At 33.5% G+C, this 13,377-nt stretch overlaps 1 protein-coding gene across 1 annotated transcript; it reads left to right on the forward strand.

The window, feature by feature from the left end:
• The first annotated feature begins 1,424 nt into the window (after positions 1-1,424).
• On the forward strand, positions 1,425-9,981 carry OLR1 (oxidized low density lipoprotein receptor 1). Its single transcript, XM_021706782.1, has 4 exons — positions 1,425-1,623; positions 4,503-4,604; positions 6,045-6,290; positions 9,923-9,981. The coding sequence occupies exons 1-4, from the start codon at positions 1,536-1,538 to the stop codon at positions 9,979-9,981; spliced, it is 495 nt and encodes a 164-aa protein (XP_021562457.1). The 5' UTR covers positions 1,425-1,535.
• The last annotated feature ends 3,396 nt before the right edge of the window (positions 9,982-13,377 follow it).

A 13,377-nucleotide genomic window follows, 5' to 3' on the forward strand; every position in this document is an offset into this window, starting at 1 on the left:
CTGAAATTCTTTTTTTGTGAAAGTCACCACTGTGAAGGCAGAAATATATCCATTCAGGATCTTGCTTCCTAACACCAGCCAAAACAAGTGCAGCAGGGCTTGGGTGATAAAGGTAAGTAACAGTGATTTGTTACAAACTGATCTGACTAGAATGCGTTTGCTACATGTTGAAGTATTTTGTGAAATGTGTGATAGGGTAAAACTTTAAATTACAGATACACCTTTTCAATTTGGTCTTAGATATCCTGCACAGAAGAGGGGAATAAAGAAAATTTAGGGAAGATTAAGTAAATGGAATCTTAATTTACTTGTTGACTTTGGTGACTTTTTCTAATAGTATTCTAGATTTTTAATTTAATTATTTCCTTTTCTTCTTTTGTTCACTCTTTCTTTTTTACTTGTTTACTTTTGTTCACTCGTTCTTTTTTCCTGGAGTAGTTTAAAGGAATTTCCAGATCTCTTATCACATTGTTAATAAATACTTCAGAAGATAACAACTCTAAGATAAGTTTTGTTTTGTTTTTTTTTTTTTAAGAGAAACATATACAACTATGCATTCAGCAATGAGACATTGCTGGCCAGGAGGTTGTGAATGGAAAAGAGAATATTCTATCAATGAATACATATACACATGTCAATGTGGGGGACCGCAGAAGAGTCTTCATGACACAAGCCAATCACAGGTTCAACTAAAACATATTTATTGCTGGTTAAATTAACTGTGCTAAATATTACTACTGTAGTATAACTATTATTTTTGAGTTCTTATTATGCTCCAAGTACAAAGCTTATTTAATCCCTATAATAATGTTATCAAGTAAACATTATCACCAGTTTATAGACAAACACATAAATTCAGGTTGTCAAGTAATTTCCCAACATTATAGGCCATGAAAAATATTTGAAACTAGTTTCAAAGTGCTCTCTGGTGCTATGTTATACTGCCACTGTATGAAATAATACCTCTAATTACATTCTAAAATTACCCAGGACATATGACTGGAAATAAGAGCCATACATGATTCACCCCAAAATTCTTAAGTCTACTGCCAATTATTTCAACAGGGAAAATTAAAAAGGAAAGTGTATGACTTATGAGAGGTATCTTATAGAGACAGCCTGCTGTAGTGAAATTAGCAAACGAACAAACAAACATAAACATTGGAATCAAATTATCTGGTCCAAATGCACTTTTTTTTTTCTTGAATTTAGTGTTACTTGCTCTCTTTGAATTTCAGTTTCTCTATCTGAAGAGTGGGTACAATGCCTCTCCTCTAATGCTCATGGAAAATACATTTCCCTTTCAGTGAAATATCCTGAAACACTATCAGAATCACCACTTTCTCCACCTGCAATAGACATAACACAAGAATTTGCGTCAGCCAACTTCCCAATGTGAAGCAAAGTCTCTCCTTCCTCCTACCATGATTGAGTCATTCTTCTATTAGATAACAGTAGCTATTTAAATACTTCAGCAGAAGCTCACACATTTTTAGTTTGTTGAAGTTCTCTTCAGCTTCACTCTCATTCTTAGCATGAATCTGGAAATGACTTGTGATGACCTCAAGATCAAGACTATGAAGGACCAGCCTGATGAGAAGATAAATGGAAAGAAAGCTAAAGGTAATGGTGGTGGGGAAATTTGTACAGAGACAGAATCCCAGTGTTACCTCCAAAATGTTAATGGGATTTGAAAGCTAAAATGACCAAATATGGTACAATTTGATAGTATTAATATCATTTACTTAAAAGAAAAACGAGTAGGATATAGAGGTGATAATGATGACGATAATGACAACTAATTTATATTATTTACTGTATGTTATTTTCTAGACTATTCACTTTAAATGCGTTATTTTTATGAATAGCATTTTGAGATTGGATTATATTATTATAACCCTTTTGCAGAGAGCTAACTGGGGATCAGCAGAACTCACAAAATCACTCAGTTTTATGAAGCTAGTAAGTGTTAGAGCTAGAACTGTATGACAAACTGTTATTTATCCAAAATCCAAGCCATCAGTAGTTCATGAATTTACCCAATGTATACAATGATGATTTTTATGAGTGTCATTTAGGCACTGTATAAACCTGAAAAAACTTATACATTATCCAAAGCAGGTTAAAGGACATTCAGTATAGGCTAGCATAAGTTACATTTTATTGCATACCACTGCTTTGAAAAACTGTAATTTCCATTTGACACATATAGCAAGTTAAACTGCACAGATATAAATTAATAATCCTAATTTCACAAAAACATCTGGATAAATTGCTTTTTATGTTATATGTAGTTTTAGAAAAATGAGCAAAATATAAGGAGAAGACAGACAAGTATTGTCAGATATTTGGATAAAGAATTGCAGATCATGTTTCCATAAAAAACACTGAAATTTCTCTCAATAGGGAAAATAAATGTGAGCATGTAATAATTTAACATTTGAGTTTATGAACAAAATTTGTGTAAAAACTGTGCTGGCATTTATAGGTAGAACTAGAACTTAAGAATAGTCATTTTTTATTCATTTACTCATTACTGTGCTGTGAATATTGAATGCCTGACTTTTACTATAATTATGAAATTGACTTTGCTTTCAGAATCTTGGTTAGATCAGTTACCTACTGCAAATGATCCGATTGCTTTCTGATCAGAGAATTTCTAGTAGGGGTAGTGTTTGAATTAATAGTTTCTGCTTATCAAGAAGACAGGACAAGGGGGATGGAGCATAGGAAATGGAAACATACCCTCCTGTCACAGGTTTGAGTTCTGTTATTTTTTCTTCTAAAAATTCAGGAATTTTTTATCATTCAAGAATGATGATGCTATTTGATGTCCTATAATATGGAATGATCACTGACCAGAGGGCAGGGTTGTTTGAAAATTTTACGCAGATATCTTTGCCTCTGTGGCAAAAATTAGGCAATTATTTGCAAGAGACACAACTATTTCTTCTCTGACAGCTTGCCACATATACTCTGGAAGCCAATGACTATTGAATCAGAGAATGAACCATTTTCTTCCCTGTCAAATTTTTTATGTTTTTAATTATCTGTAGAACCTAACATAATGCGTTTGACTTGACACATGAGAATTCTGTGATAGATTTGACTTGGATCATTACACATTCACATTGGAAATTCTGCATTGTAACACTTCAAGTCATATAGTTACTGACAATTAAAGACCTATGTTTAGGTTTTAGCATCTGTGTGAGCTCAAGCAAGTCACTTAACCTTTCAGTATTCTTATTTGTGTATGGAGATGAACAATATCAGTGCCTTATTTGTTTATCTTACAAGGTGAGGAGATCAAATACATTGCATGGGATGTTTTCCTGCTGAACCAGCAGTAACTGTGCTTTTAAAGTGATGGAACACCTAATTAGATATTTACACACCTGTGAGCTACATAATTTTTTTTTATATAAAATGGTGAATTTTACTCTTGTAAAAAAAATTTTCAGAGCAACCCCTTCGGGTCCCCTCCCACCATGGGAGCTTCTCTGTCCTCTCAATAAACCCTGCTTACTCACACACACACACAAAATTCACATAAATGTAGGACGTGCCATTAATATAAGCCAAATGAATATTGAATATTCATTCCTACTTTTCTTTGGTCAATAACCCAAGTTCCAAGATGTGATATTAGTGGAATAAAAATAGAATAGCATAAAATTATGCATGAAATTCTTTGAGAAAATTTCAATTGATTAACTGACTAAGGCTTATGTGCTTGATGCCTGAAGTTTGTATATGTTCTTTTTTTATTATTTTATTTTTATTTTAAAGTTGTGAGGTACAATTCAGGGTTAGGTATATAAATGGTCACTGTGTAGGTAAAGTTTGGGCTTCACTTTGGTCCCCACTTCACCTGGTTTGAGATCAAGTATCCTTATTGATAAGGCATGACTCCCTTCCCTCCCCTGGCAGTTTCCCACTACTGCCAATCCCTGTGTATGTTCTTAGAAAATACACTGTAGGGCAACCCCCTCAAGTCCCTTCCCACTATGGGAACTTTTCTGTCTTCTCAATAAATCCTGCTTCCAAAAAAAAAACAAAAAACCACACACACTGTATGTGAGTGCGCACGTGTACACATTACACATGGGCTATATTAAAAACTGCAGACTCTCTTAGTTGGATGAAGTTGATCCAACTAAGCTGGACTGAGAGTTTTTTGAAGAGTCATTGCAAGGAGAGTAGACAAATATAAGCTTTACAATCAGATATTTAGAATCATATATCTGGTATTAAATCCTGGTTCTGAAATTTACTGGTTGTGTGATCATGAGTAAATTACTTAAATTTTAAAAGTCCCCATTTTTCATTTGTAAATGTGTTAATGAATTATTTGCAGAGCCATTGGGAGGACCAGAGGTAAGAAATGCAGAGTGTCAAGTACAGATAACAGATAAGAGCCAAAGAAAGGGTTGATTACTTGCCAATCTTTTTTTTTTTTTTTCCCTCTGTCTTTCTGATGCTATCCTCTGCCACTCTAGGTCTTCACTTTTTTTCTTCTCCATGGTGGTGCCTGGCAGCTGTGACTCTAGGAATTTTTTGCTTGGTATCACTGGTGACTATTACAGTGCTGGCTATGCAGTGTAAGTATTGATAAGAAAATGGTAGAAGTGGGAGTGGAAATGAGGTTTACAAATATGGTTTATAAGTTTCTTTCATAACTGCAAACAGTCTTGATTTAGATTCATCTTAGGTAAAATGTTTTTGGAGTGACTGGAAAGATGAATGAGTATATTGTATTAATCCCTCAAATGGATAGAGGCATGGAGAGAAGATTATAAATGGTAGAAGTTTTGATTTTTTCTTTGTTTTCATAATTTCGTGGATAGAACCTGTATAAATAGAATGATCAGGAAGAAAATAAAGTTACTAATTCACAAGATCACCAAAGACCCAAGTAAAAGAAATTTTACTTAGTTGAGTTTTGACAGTGATGATTAAGTAACATTTTAAAGTTGATAGCTAGAAACACAACCTTAATTAGTAAATATTGAAAACAAAATGTACTTCGAATTTATAATCTGGCCATTTATGAAAGAAAGGAAACCAATATTGAGAGGAAACTGATAAGTGAAAAGAAGGGCCACAGTAGCCAAGAAAAAAGAAGATTGTGCCCATCATCCAACTCATCTGCCTGTGTACATAGATCTGTGTTCTTTAGATTACCCAGGATTCAGTTTGTTATGACCTATTTGCTTCTCAGTTGTGGTTCAACTCTCTTATTTTCAATCTGTAAACACTTAGGGTCTTTCCTAATGGCTGAGAGAAGTGCCTTTGACTCAATGACGGTGATTAGAAGAGTCTTCCTCTGAGGATTTGATCACCTTGCAACAGGGTGAAATCTGACCTTCAAAGCAAAAGCTCTCCTTTGAATTGCACCATCAAAATTTTAGAACTAAAATATTTTACCCTTAACATTTATTGCCAGCTTGATTTCACAACCTTCATTTCATCTCCACCCTTTCTGATATGAACAGTGGTTAAAAAAGAAAAACATGTTTTGAGACTCTTGTGACACGTAACTTACGATAATTCTGTGGGTGGCTGTCTCAAAAAAGGGGTGAATATTATAGTTTTTAAATAAAATTAGGAAGTCTGGAAGGGTAGACAGAATGTGAGGAGATGTAGCAGAGGAATTAAGACACAGAGTAAATGACTAATGGCAACTCCTACTATTGGTCACTGAGTCTGGAGGATACCTATTTTAGATTTTCTATATTTTATTTACTCCAGTGTTATACTATTTATTCTGTGACTCCTTTTAATTTGTGTACAACTCTTGCTAAAAAGATTAATTTTTAATAATATCTGCACAGTTATTGACAGCAAAAATAAGTATTACAGGGATATTGAATAATTTCCATATACATAGTTTCTGAGTAAATTTGGGTTATTTTCCAGCAGATTATTGCTTGTCAAAATGGATGATTAATTTTGTATTTTGATTTCTTTATTTCCTCAAAATCCAGTGGAGGGATTTTTACTGGGATTGGAAATGGACTCTTAATTCAGCTTTGATTTAGTATCCCAGGTATCTCAACTCTTAAAGCAACAGCAAACAAACCTTACTCATCAAGAAAGTAAATTGGAAGGGCAGATCTTAGCTCGGCGACAGGCAGAAGAAGCTTCACAGGAGTCACAAAAAGAACTCAAGGAAATGATAGAAACTCTTGCCCGGAAGCTGAATGAAAAATCCAAAGAGCAAATGGAACTTCACCAGCAGAACCTGGCTCTCCAAGAAGCTCTGAAGAGAGCAGGAAACTTTTCAGGTATTGAGGGGAAAAGGGATGAGGAGAGGTAGTGGCAGCTTTCTGTTCAATCTTAACTTTTTTTTGAAATATCTCTTCTCACAAAATTGGCATATTGAGATATACATATGTAATTATTCATTCATGATGTTTTACATCAGAAGTTCTCAATTTATATCATCCTCACCTTACCCTATGCCAAATTGCTGAACTATCTCATTTAATTAACCACATCCTTTGGTTTCTAGCCATAGACAGATAAAAGGTATGATAATCATTCAGTGGTACACTGCTTCCTCTGAGGTACATGAATGAGTATCCTGTTTTTTAGGATCAGTAACTAACTGCCATTAATAAGCAGAGATTTCTTCAACTTTTTTCTTGTACAACTTGCTTAATCTCAACCACATAATCTATTTGACTAAAAATTATATAATAATTCATAGATACCTATGCCTTTATTTTGTAGCTGAAAAATTAAGGCCCAGATTAAGGTAAATGATAATAATAAGTAGTTTGTGTAATAGATTGGCAGGGTCATTTACATTTCCAAAATTAGCAGAAATTTTTAGACAAACTGATCTCTAGCATGTGTCAAACATGTATTTAATTTTTTGAGGGAGAAAGCTTGCAAGGAAATAAATGACCATACTAATTCCAAGAAGGCTTAAAAGAAGGCGGTTTACATATCAAGGATAGGAATGTTTGTAAAAGCAGACATAGTTACATACCAACCAGTGGTTTCTTGTAAAACGGCTTTTCTTTATCAGTTGTGTGTGATTAAATCTACGTCAGGACCATTCAGAACATCTCCCAGAGATGCCGCACATAGACAACTAATCAAAAGTAATAAGCAATATGTCTGAAGCTGGCAGATAAAACAAGTGACAGGTTCCATTCATTGACAGAGTCAGATAAGGGTTTATTAGTAGGATACCAAATACAGTTCTGCAGTTCTGCTTTTTATCAAGAAGCTTTGAAAATGTTCTAAAAAAAGAAAAAAACCTAAAATATCACATGGGAAAAAAATGCCAGTTATTTGAAGTTTAAGGCAAGTTTTATCTTTTCTACCAACAAGTGGTATATATATCGTGGTCCTCAATGTATATATAAGGAGGAACACACTCTGACAAGTTGCCATATATTTGCCTGAGGCCATTTAGATGCAGAGTCTTCACAGGAATAGGACTTACATTGAGCACTGGAATTAGTGGAATTAGTGTATGCAAGTAGCTTGTTAAAAGTGGCAGATTCCAAACAAAGAACAGAGTACCATATGTTCTTACTCATAAGTGAACCCTGAACATTTTCCATAATACTATAAGAAAGGGATCAGCAGTAGTGGGAAACTGCTGGGGTGGGGATGGGAACACAACATCAATAAGGGTACCTGATCTTAAACCAGGCAAAGTGGGGACCAAAGGAAGGCCCAAATTTTACTGTATGATGTCCACTTGTATACCTAATCTTTAAAATGAAATATATATTTAAAATGGCAGATTCCACATTAACCTCAAGATTATGTATCAAGATATCTTCAGATGGACTGAGACATTATTTTAAGTGATTCCAACTTAAAAATTTGAAAGATAGTATGTTAGAGTGGTTAAACATACAGACCTTAGAGTTAGACTATAGAGGTTCAAATTTCCCTTTTTCATCTTGTTTCAAACAAAGAAAATGAATGAAACCTATCTCATAAAGATATTATGAAGATTAAATGAGTTAATATATGTAAAGCACTTCCAAAATCTCTCTCTCTATATATATATATATATATATATGAGTTGGTTTAAATATCACTTTTGTAATGTGTCTTTCTTGCTTTGTCATACCTTGGAAAACTTGTCTGGACTTTTTTTTTAGAAAAAAAAAGCCTATTTTTTTTTTACATCTACATAACATGATGGAGCTAGGCAAATTAAGATGTAAAGAGTTTGCATTTATTGTTTTCAATGTGGTCTTTTTTTTAAAAGTACCAGTTTGATGAAAAATCAACTTGGTTTTTGTATGACCTTTCCCATTCACTTTCATCTTCTGTTTTTCAGTGCCCTGTTACTTTCTCCTTTCTGATAAAACCTACTCTTATAAAATTATCTGATGGTTTGATACCACAATAAAAATTGAAATTAAATGTTGCCTTTCTCAAAGATTTTAATTTTTTAAAACCTTCTGGTCATAGTATAAAGTATTTTGTTTCCCTTTAAAGAGATTCCAAGTGGTAGTAAAACATAGAAGAGATGACAATGATGATAATGATAATAATTTGGAGGTTGCTGAAAGCATCCATATACATACAGACGTCAGCATGTATTGCCTATTGCCTAACTTCTGAGTAGGGTTTGTAGAATCCCTAGGAATTTTTCTGCTGAAAATCTTCCCATCTTCTGAAATCTTATTGAAATTGAGATTCTCAATTTGTATCAATATACTATTGTTCCTAGAACAACTCTGTCCAAAACAATATGATATGTGCCAAATATATATTGTAAATGTTCTAGTAACCACATTAAGAAATAAAAAATAAGCAAATAAAATTAATATTAGTAACATTTTATTTAACCCAAAGTATTTGAAATATAATTTCAACACTAATCTTTATAAAAATTTTAATCAGCTATTTTACATTTTTTTAATAACAACTTTTCAAAATCAAGAGTGCATTTTATACTTACAGTACATCTTAGTGCAGATTCATTATATTCCAGGTACTCAAGAATCGCATATGACTACTGTATTGGACCACACTTGTCTAAAAGTGGGAGGCACAGAATTTCAGCCTATCTATTATTCAAATATGCAAAGTTTTAAAATACACAGGTATAACTTTTAAATAGAAGAGTAGGTATTAAATATCCATTTTTGCAACCCTCACTTCCATCATTCCAAGCATAACTTTTTAAAAAAATAGATCCGTTTCTAAAGTTACATCCCAGCTTAACTTGCTTTTTAACAGGGGAAGTGAAAATGCTAAATGAGAAGTAAATTTAGTTGGCTAAAATCAGTATGCTTTCTTTTTTTTCCAAAAAAAATAGAGAAATAGAGACTCTGCAGCTATTTAGGTATTCACAGAGACTGGGTAAAATTTTAATTAAGAAGAAATGGTATGCATGTGAGAGGACTAAGGGGAGAATTGATTTAAGAATTGCAGAAATACTTATACTCAGACCTTACTAACTGATTCCATATACTACCCTTCTTAGCTCCTTGTCCTCAAGATTGGTTCTGGCATGAAGAAAACTGTTACCTATTTTCCTCTGACCCATTTAACTGGGAAAAGAGCCAGAAGAACTGCTTGTCTTTGGATGCCCAGTTGCTGAAAATTAATAGCACAGCTGATCTCGTGAGTGTTTATTTGATATTTGTTGAGTTTAAGTATTGGTTGATAGGGAAATAAATCTGGCTTAGACCCTCAGTGAAGGACTACTTTGAGAACCAAAATACTTGTTTTATAACCTTGCCTGGCCACAAATTATGTGCATGACTTTGGACTGATGACTTTGTAGTATCCCTAGGCTTCAGTAAACATTTACATAAAACCATCAAGGGGTTGTCAAGATCCTTCTTAGTTTTATGAATCGAATGCTAACTGAATTTCAGATTCTAAAGCCACCACATTGATTCCACCAACTCAGAAACATTGCTTTCTACAGGACTTCATTCAGAAAGTGATTTCCCATTCCAGTTCGGCATTCTGGATGGGGTTGTCTAAGAGGAAACCCAACAACACATGGCTCTGGGAGGACGGTTCTCCTCTGATGCCTCAATTGTAAGTTTCCTATTCCTTTTGATGCTTCACTTATACATTTTTGTCTTATTTGGGGCACCGCATTTGTATGTTTCCTACTCTTTCTGATGGGTCACTTGTAAGTTTCCTATTCCTTGCTGAACCTGCTAGTGAAGTTCTGCTACATTCTACCAATGTCCACTTCTTGCCAGTGAGAAGCTAGGGAATTTCCTCATGTCTCTTTTTTCACCTCTCTCACAAAGGGGTATGCACATTTACCCATTCAGGACTTCTCTTGAGTTTTCCCTTCCTGTATCTATAACTGATTTGAAGCTTTATGACAAGGCAAAGTTTCTGACATAAGGTGGCAGTAAATCTAACTTTTTCCTCCTTCCCTTCCTGCAGGTTTAGACTCCAAGGTGCTGTTTCCCAAAAGTACCCTTCAGGCACCTGTGCATATATACAACGGGGAGCTGTTTTTGGTGAAAATTGCGCTTTAGTTGCATTCAGTGTATGTCAGAAGAAAGCAAACCTATTAAAAGCATATTAAAAGAGCAATTTGAAGGCTCTGTAAGAAAAGAAGATTGTTTAATTTTATTTTGGAATTTAAGCTATTCTGTGTCACTTGAGTGCAGAACATGAGAGCTCTGTTTGGAGTTATTAGCTAAATTCCTCAGCAGAGAATGTAGCTCCTCCTTCCTGGCACCATTACATCAAAAGTTTTGATTTTGTTTATCTATATCTTTTCATCGAGGTTGTCCCAAACTCCCCTCCAGCCTTCAGCTTTTGTTTATTTTAAAATTTGACTCCTCTACAAGCTTGGGAACCCTTTGCACTCAGTCTTCTCTACCTCATCGCCAGCTTCCCTTCACCCACCTGAAGCTGCATAAGACAGAACACGAAGAACTTGCCCAACTGCAGACAGAGGGCAGAAAAGGGGGAACTATGCCTAGGAGATGGTGCACATGCAAAAGCAGAAAAGGGCAAAGGCCACACCGAAATCAAGAAACTTAAGTTCTCAGCTTTAGAAACCACTGCTCATAGTTTTTAAAATATTATCCATTTCTAGACTCTACCATTTATACACACTTATACATATCTGGGAACATGGGAACAACTGGGGAGTCCCAGGAGCCAATTAGTAATTGGGTGGCCATTTCTGTGAACCAATCCACAACTCAGTATCACTTCCTGAGTTGGTTATTATTTCTTCATCTTTTCTCTACCAAAAAACACTTAATAGTTTTAACTCTTCAAAACAGTATTTGTTCGAATCATGGATGTATAGTCCCAGAGGCAAAAATAGTAGACTTTTTTTTCCCCTAAACTACACATTTTTTGTAGATGACTTTTTCTCAATGTGCAATGCTATAATTCAGAAACATACAACACCAAAAAATGAAGACACTCTATTCTAGAGCAAACTGAGCCAGGTGTGCAAATACTGCTAAATAGAAAGAGATGGCATTACAAATATCTCTTCTATTTTCAGTGCTTCTATTTCCTTCCCAGCTATTCTAAAAAAAGTCTTTTCCATTTTGCCTCACATAATCAAATAGCAATCATATATATATCTACAGATAGATAGATAGAGATATAAAAAAGCTATATTATCCCTAGGAAGACAATTGACATATTAACTGAACATATTTAAAGTGTAAAATTTGATTTGTTTCACATCTTGTAGTCAACACGCTCACTACAATCATTATAGCTAACATATCCATCATCCAAAGTTTCATCACCCCCCCATCTCATGTCTCCCCTGAAAACCACCAATCTGTTTTCAATTTGCATGTTGTAAAGTTTTTATAAAATGGAATCATGCATTATACCTTTTTTATGCCTAACTTCTTTCACTTTACATGATTATTTTGCGATTCATACATCTCCATTATGTTGCTTATATAAATTGTTTATTTTTAATATTGAGTATTCTCTTGTATGAATATATTGTGATTTGTTTATCTGTTGATGACATTTAAGTTGTTTCAGTTTTGAATATTACAAATAAAGCTTCTATGAACATTCATGTACAGGTCTTGTATGAACATATGATTTGTTTTTTTGTTGGATAAATACCTAGGAGTCTAATGTCTGGATCATACAGTAGTTGTTTGTTTTGTTTAGCTATTTAAGAAATTGTTAAGCTATTTTTCAAAGTTATACCTTTTTGTACTCCTACCAGCATTGTACAAATGTTCCAGTTCCACTTCATCTATACCAGAATTTGGTATGATTTGTCTTGTAGTTTTAACCATCCTAATGGTTATGTAAATGTAATAGTATTCATCCTAGTTTTAATTTACACTTCCTAAATGGTAAATGATCTTAAGCATTTGTTATGTGCTTATATACTATCTATATGTTTTATTTGATAAAGTAAATGTACGAATATTTTGAGAATTTTTATTTAGGTTATCTGTTTTCTCATTTTTGAGTTTTGCAAGCTCTGCATACACAGGACAAAAACCATTTATCAGATATGCTTCCTGAGATTTTTTTTTCACACTGTGGTTTGTCTGTGGTTTTTCTTTGACCAAAATACTCAGAAAAACATAAGTATTCCATTTTAATGAAGTTCATTTTCATGTTTCTGTCATAATTTCTAAGAACCTGTTGACTAACTCTAGGTTACAAAAATTTTCTATTTTTTCTAGAAATTTTATACCTTTGAGTTTTACATTGAGGTCTATGACCTATTTTTAGGTTAGCTTGTAATTAGAGATTGAAATCAATTTGTTTGCATATAGATATCAAATTGTTTTAGCACCATTTGCTCAAAAGACTATTCTTTCTTTACTGCATTGCTTTTGTAACTTAGTCAATAATCGTTGCCCATATATACGTGAATTTTTCTTCTAAACTCTTTATTCTGTTCCATTTATCTATGTGTGTATCTTTATACCACCACTACATTATTTTGAATACTATGATTTTATAATAAAAATCTTAAAATCATGCAATGATAGTCCTTCCACTTTACTTATTTTGTTTTGGCTAATCTGTGTCCTGTATTTCCCATATTAATTTTTGAATTGACTCACTAATTTCTACAAAAATCCTTTTTTGAATTTACATTGTAATTGCATTAAATTTATAGATCAATTGGAAGGAAATTAACATCTTAAAAATATTAATTTTTCTGATTTGTGAACAAAGCATATCTCCCCATTTATCTAGATTTTTAAAAAATTTCTCTAGGCAATATTTTGTAGTTTTCTCTTCATACATATCTTACATATTTTGTTAGATTATCATATATTTCATATTTTATGCTACCGTAGATATTTGTAATTTTAATTTCTGAATGTTTTATTGATTGATTGGTTGAGTTGGAGTCTCACTCTGTTGCCTGGGCTGGAGTGCAGTGGCACACTC

The sequence above is a fragment of the Carlito syrichta genome, unplaced genomic scaffold (assembly GCF_000164805.1).
Source record: "Carlito syrichta isolate Samal-C Ts95f unplaced genomic scaffold, Tarsius_syrichta-2.0.1 Scaffold316004, whole genome shotgun sequence".
NCBI lineage: Eukaryota > Metazoa > Chordata > Mammalia > Primates > Tarsiidae > Carlito > Carlito syrichta.